The sequence below is a fragment of the Malania oleifera genome, chromosome 1 (genome assembly GCF_029873635.1).
Source record: "Malania oleifera isolate guangnan ecotype guangnan chromosome 1, ASM2987363v1, whole genome shotgun sequence".
Classification (NCBI taxonomy): Eukaryota; Viridiplantae; Streptophyta; class Magnoliopsida; order Santalales; family Ximeniaceae; genus Malania; species Malania oleifera.
In genome coordinates, this window is record NC_080417.1 from 140089250 (window position 1) to 140096626 (window position 7377).

General features: G+C 32.7%; 1 protein-coding gene across 1 annotated transcript; it reads right to left on the reverse strand.

Annotated features, from left to right (window-relative positions):
* Nucleotides 1-2625: 2625 nt before the first annotated feature.
* Nucleotides 2626-3528, reverse strand: LOC131157594 (calcium-binding protein PBP1-like). Its single transcript, XM_058111879.1, has one exon. The coding sequence runs from the start codon at nt 3267-3269 to the stop codon at nt 2898-2900; it is 372 nt and encodes a 123-aa protein (XP_057967862.1). The 5' UTR covers nt 3270-3528; the 3' UTR covers nt 2626-2897.
* Nucleotides 3529-7377: the final 3849 nt, after the last annotated feature.

Here is a 7377-nt window from a genome sequence, read left to right on the forward strand (position 1 = left end):
AAAAGTAAAACATGAATAGAAAAAATGACTAAAAGAAGAGGCATAACCCCTCAAGGTGTATCGAATGTGAAGAAGAGGTCTCCTACTTAAAAAGGGCAATGTAGGAGGACGATGGAGGAGGATACTTTTCTACCTTGTTACCTATTTTCTCTTACTTCTTTCATCGTTGACTAGGGGTGCGAGTGAGTCAAACTTACTGGTGAGCTACTTTCACTTGATTCAACTTTACTCAACTTGAGTTCGAGCTGCGCAAATATTTTAACAGGCCAAGTTTGAGCTCGATACTAGAACTGAGTCATGTTTCAAGCCTAATTGAACTTTTTTATTTTTATTACTTTACAACCCACTATATCATCCATTACAAATACCCCCTTAAAGCCTTAAAAGCGACACTTAATCCCCTAAATTATTGAAGGGGTAATGGTGTTAACATCATTAACTAAAATAATAAAAGTACTTTAATAACCTTTTATTTTAATTTTATTCCATCTAGTTCGGTAGCGATTTCTTAACGATAAAAATCTTACCACATTCTTCTACCTATATATGCTTATCAATTATATTTCTTCTCTTCAATGTCAGTATTTCGCTTCATAGTCTAGAAAAGGATCTCAATTTTTTTGTTCTTTAAATATTTATGGCTTCAAAACCTAATGCTTAGGATGCTCTTTTTTTCTTTTCGAGTAAAAGTTGTAGACAGAAAAAAAAAAAATGCACTCTTATGGTTGGAAAACAATCTATAAGGTATTGAAAATAAAATTAATGATTTAAAATTCATGACCAATTGTTATTAATTTATAATATTATAATTGAACAATTTTTGTGAAGTTTCCGATATCATTTACACACATCATGTATAAAATGCATTAAAAATGTATAAGCAGTAAAAAAATATTTATTTTTTTAAGCTTAAAATTATTTTTTTATTAAGTTTTTTGAGATGTAGAATGTAATTTCGTAAGATATGTGAATAGGCAAAGATTGCAATATATTCTATTTTTATTTTATAGACAAATTATTTAAATCTTCAAAATTTTATCTCTTTTTTTTCTTCCCTACAATTCAATTAATATTTTTCTATGTTTTAATATGTTATTTAGTTTGTTTTTTTTATCATATGAGCACAAAATAATTTTTTCTTTTTTTCTTTCTTTACAACTATCGTTGCCACACTCATATAGTAAAATTTTACTAACCATCTATGTGGCATATAAGTTATAATAATCCGTTAGATTTTGTTTATTAAGGGAAGGGATTTTTCGCAACCGTAAAGATAGTTTGGAAAATGTTAGTGTCACTTTTAGAAGTTTAAGGAGGGCATTTGCAGTAGATGGCATAGTTTAGGGATGGGGGTGTAAGTGTATTTTCCTATATAATTTTTATTTTATAAATATTTTTGATATATACATAAATTTTATATATTTATACATATATTTAATATTAATTTATAATCAAGTTGAGTTTGAGTTTAACAATTTTGAGATCCACCCAGTTCGAGTCACATTTTAAGCTAAATATTTTCGAATTGAGTATAGTTCGAGTATTTTGTTGTCTCAATTTAACTCGACTCGAATACACCCCCCAATCCTTGATTTAAGTTTCAGAGAGATCCCTCGGAGGACACCTAGATTCTCCAAGCTCTTTTTATCCCCTTTTTAGGAAATTGAGGTTAAAGATCAATATAAATTTTCAATTTCAATATTGTTTAAATTTTTGTAATTTGGGAATTTGAAATCAATTTATTAACATAAAATAATATCGATTCTACTATAATTAATATTTATTGTTAATGGTATCATTAATTAAATCTATAGTCTTCTATAAAATTTCTAGTTAGATAATTCGCCATAGTTTTGTTCTAACAAATAATATTATGTTAAATTACATACTAAAATAGATAAATTATTATTAATGTGCATTAGTATTATCCCCTATTAATTGAATTGAAAGGTCTAATTAGTATCTGCTAATTAAAAATAATATGTTGCAATCCATAATCTTCATAATATCATTAACTATGTATACAGTCTTAATAATAAATTTCTAATTAACACAATTCATCATACGTTTCTTTTAATAAAAAAATAATATATTATATTACATAATATGATAATAAATTATTATTAATTTACATGAATATTATCTCCTATTTATTAATCAAGGGATTTGTATTTCTATTATAATTAATATAGAAAAATAGTTCAAAAACATGAGTAGGCCTCAATACATGTAATTTTGCTTCCGGCCAGCACTAGCCAATTCTATAGAGGAAATCATGTAGTTGTAATCATCTTGATTTCCTTGACCAAATTAAATTTAAATATTTTTTATATTGTCGTGCGTTTGAATTTATAACCACAATACTTTGTACAATCCTTATATATAGAACATATTCGTATCAATGAAAATCACTTTCACAATTTCTATAAATTCTTGATTTGGGCCTGAGCTAGGCCTCTCAGATACAAAACATCAGCCTTGTATTTCTCTAATGAATTTTTTCTTTGAAAAAAACAAGGATAACCTTTGGATGGAGGGCCTGAGGAGTCCATAGCATATGAAAAAGAATTAAGCCAACACATCTAAAGATGATCAGAGAACATTGAAGCAGGGAAATTAAATCAATTCCACCAAATATTATTTGTTTTATTCATGAATAACACAAACATTCGATCAACTCACTATCCATATATCCTTAATTAACCACAAACAGCAATACAAGGAAGAAATTAACCATGCATATTCAGGCATCATATGATTAATTGATCAACAGGCTATATGAATATATATTCTAATAAAAGCCCGTTAATTAATTTTAATTTTCAGTGCGTTTTATTTGGTAGGTAGGTAGCCAGCTAATTAAGTGCAAGTCACAATAATAATGATGATGATGATGATTATATCATCATGAGATCATCCATCATCCAGAGATTGGAATTACCAGCATCCATCATCAACGCGGGACTCAATCTGAACATGAGAATGCAAAACTCCATCTGGTTGAGAGCGCCATCGCCGTCCAAGTCCCCCTCCATCAACATGCAGAGTAGCTCGTCGTCACGCAGCTCCTGCAGGCCCAGCAGGAGGGTGTTTCTCTTCAGGCTGTCGAGGGTGATGAGGCCCTTCTCCCCGTCCATCAGCAGCCGGAAGCCGTTGCACAGCTCCATTATGAACCCTTCCGCCCCCAGCCGCTCCACCATCGACGGAAAATAGTCCTCGAACTGAACTCCCCTGCTCTGATCACCCGCACCTGCCGCCGATGATCCCATGCTAGCTATATATCTATCGATATGTATGCTAATTATCAATTCAACTGTATCTTGTTTCAGTTATGGCAGCTTCGTCGATCTGTTGCAGCTAGCTGCAGGTCGCCACTGCTGGTTTGAAAGATGGATGCAGAGAGATTGAGATAAGCAATTAAGTATGTGGATTGCGGAAGGGGTTGGGGCGAGAGATATGATTGGAGATCCCGAGTATATGGGTGATGGGGGAAGAGGACGCTGGATGCGCCTCTCCTTCCAGGAAGCTGCATGGGACGCAGGGGGCTTTTGGGAGCGGTTGCGTAAGTAACCCTAGTTTAGGCAACATTTACGGGAGGACCATGCATGCTATGAATAAAAGTCGTTGCTTCAATGTTTGTGAAAAGGACGGTGACGGACATTGGATCTCAAAAATTTTAAGTAGTCTCCTCAAGCTTTGTCCAAAAATAAAAATTTCTCCATATATTTTATAAATTAATAAACTTTTTTTTATTTTATTTTTTTGATAAATCATAAGAAATATTTGTAACTTTTTTTAAAATCTAATGAAAGTAAATGAAATTGTTGAAATCTCATAAAAAATTTTAATCTTTTTTATGAAGGATGACTTATGATAAGGACAATTTATAATTTTACTGACTTGAAAGTCACGAATTCGATTCTCCCTTGAAATCTTATGTCAGTAAATTATCAGGGATGTGTCAATAAAATGGACGAATTTCATCCCTTATGAATTTGGTGTTATACCATAGTGTTTAAAGTGGTATAATGGTAATTGAAGTTTTCGGATTCATATATATATATATATATATATATATTAAAAGTAGTATGGATGCATGCAGTCCATGGTTTGGGGGGTAGTGGTAGAAGTTAATTATATCAACTCAGATAAAGCGTGATGCATTTGACCATATTGGCAGCTAGCTAATTAATTAAGAGATGATGAAATATTAGGGGAAGGTAGGGTCAGCTCACCCGCGCCGATATTCTCCAACCACCTAATTTTGTAATTACAAGCGCTTTCCCTCTCTTCATCCCCTCCTTGTTTTTGGGTCGTCATCCTGTCGTAACATATGGTTTGCATGTGACCACTTACCAAACTATGCTTCGACTCACGGGATCTTCTTACTTCATTAAATAAAGAAAAAAATAAAAAAGAAAGAAAAAAAGTTAAGCCATTGCAATGATTTTAACATATATATATATATATATATATATATATATTGTAGACACCCTATTTTGTCTTATGTTTTATATAGTAAAACTTAAATTTATTATTTTCCAAGATCTTTTCTTAAGTGCGGTCCCCTATTTTTGATCAGTAGTAGGTTAGCAAATATAAAAAAATCAAAAATAAAAATCAAACTATTTGTTCTAAAATTGATTCATCAATCAAAATTGGTTGATTGTTTTCCCCTCGACCTATAAATATTAGAGTTCTCCAAAGAGAGAGAGAGAGAGAGAGATAAAAATTATATGGAGAAAGGAAAGACTAAAAGTAATATAGAAAAATTGAAAGAAGGGCTTTGCCAAGAGGTAAAGAAGAAAAAGCAGTATAGAAGCTGCAAAGGAGAAAGACAGAGCAAGGAGACCAAAAAAGAAGAAAAAGCAGGTGCAAAAAGGGACTTAAGAGGTAAGTATCCCATCCTTTTTTTAGGTTTTATTTTAATGCATCATTTGTTTTGGGTATTCAATTAATAGTGATTGAGTAAAATGTATGATTGAGTAAGTTTTAGAATTAGACCAATTTGTACAACTTTATGATGAAAATGGTCATTTCAAAGGGTATAACTTTGCATTTCACCAGTTCCTTAAAGACTTAAATCTAAAACCTCACAACATCCAGGAACCTCAAGTCTTAAAATTCAAATCCCAATTTCCATAAATAGAGCCTCAAAATTTGGAAGTTAAAAACCCAGCAAAGACTCCAAAATCTCTTAAACAGACCCAAAACTTGAAAAATCTAACCCGAATACCTAAATTTGAAAACCCGAATCTGAATGGCCAGTATCCCAAACCTAACTCGAGGACCTGGGTCAATTTGACTCGGATCTAAATCAACCGCAATCAAGGTCCAATGACCTGGGTCTGACCTAGTAACCCAATCTAGGTCAACTTTGACTTGGGTCAACTGACCTACCTAAATTAGTAGAACACCCCCCCCCCCCCCCCCCCAAAAAAAAGACATGGCCCAATGACATCACACTGACATCACTCTACAATGTGTTATCTCCTAATTTTTAAAAAAATTGAAAGTGTCAGGTTGGTGCCATGTGTCGCCTCCTATGGTTGGCACGTGGCAGCCCCAGGCTTTCTCCTACCTTCCCCTTCCCTAAACCAGGTCAACCTGGTTTGGCCTCGGTCAACTCAGGTTAATCCATTGACCTGGTTCAAATTGATTAAATCAATTTGACTTCCCTAGACCTCCTTATTTTTTTTGAAAAAAATTAATTAATTAATTAATAATTCATTTGAATTCAAAAAATGGAAAATATAGTTAAAAATCAGGAAAAATAAAAAAAAATTAGAAAACATATATAAAAATTCTTTGAGCCATTTTAACTCAAGGGAACAAAAAATAAATAAATAAAATTGGATTGAATTCCATAAAAGTCTTGAAAACTTGTAGAAAAAATCTTTAAAAATTTTGGAAATTTGAGAATGTTTTGAAAATTATTTTTGCTTAAATTTAATGTATTTGTATAATTATTTTGTATGTTTAATTTTTGTATACATCATATTTTGTGTGTGTGTGTGTGTGTGTGTGTGTTTGCGACTCGATGATTTAACGTGGGTGGAGTAGGAGAGAAGGCGAGCAGGCAAGTAGACGAGAAGGTGAGTGGTGGGAGTTGGAAGGGACAAAGCATTAGCTGTCGAAGCTTGAAGAGTCAAACCAATTGCTACTCGATGTGTCGAGTGACTCGTGTGAGGAACCTGAGGAGTGAGGGCTGATCAAGAGTCCATGTCTCCGTCGGTTAAGTAGGTAAGTAGGTAAATCCATTTAACTTGTATACTTAGATGGTTCAAAATGGGTGACCCATTTATTACCCATTTAAATAAAAGGGTTCACCCATAACCATTTAATAAAGATGATGTTGGAATTAGTATATTTCCAAGAGGGGGGGGGGTGAATTGGATATTTAAAAATTTCTTCCTACGTTCAACAAAACTAGCAGCAGTATATCACAACCTAGGGTCTTTCTAAAATGAATTCCAATATCCACAATATAACACTGAGCATATAATCAACACAATTTAAAATAGTCTCAATATTTCCCAAGCATTCACAATAATAGAAATGTAAACATTCAAATGCAGAAATTAAAGTAATGCAGAGTAAGAGAGAACGACACACAATATGACATCGGGGTTCGGCCAATACTTGCCTACATCCCCACCTCTAGCTCGCAAGTCCGATGATTCCACTATTACTCACTTAATGGGTGGAACGACACCGTATACAATACCAGGTCAAATTACTAGGACTGGCCTCAACCTTTACAGTCAATCCTTACGGGCTAGATTAACACCCCCTCAGGCCACGCCTGAAATACAACAGATATTCAGTATAATTTTTGTATACAATATTCGTGCTTCTCTAATAAGCAGATATGTACTAATACGCACAATACAACAGCAAATTACACTTCAATATGATATGAATGTATAAGCTCGGTGAAGTCTATATCCCAACTCTCAGTTGTATGCAACAATAACAATATACATGTGATAGTGTGTTAGCAAAGATTCTTTGAAACAATATATATATATCAACCACAAACAATGTTTCAAAGATTTCAAGAGTATAATCAAATATCTCAAAAATTAATTTCTAAAGTTCAAGCACAAGAGATATTTACAAAACAAGCTTGTTAAAAATATTTTCTTCAACACACAAGACAAGCTTAAGAGTCTTTGCAAGCTTATAAAAGTTTCCCAACAAAATAAATTTATGGATTAAATTAATGGGGAAAAACTTTTGGGCTTAACTCTCTTCAAAATCAACAATCAATCACAAATATGAAAGTATAAGCTTGCAATGGAAGTGTAGGTAACAACCTGAAATTTTAATCCATTTTTTTTTTCTATATTAATATAATTCCCCATACCTTACATG

What these genes read in the sequence shown, in the direction of transcription:
- LOC131157594 (XM_058111879.1), bottom strand. Translation starts at nt 3,269, where the DNA reads ATGGGATCATCGGCGGCAGGTGCGGGTGATCAGAGCAGGGGAGTTCAG.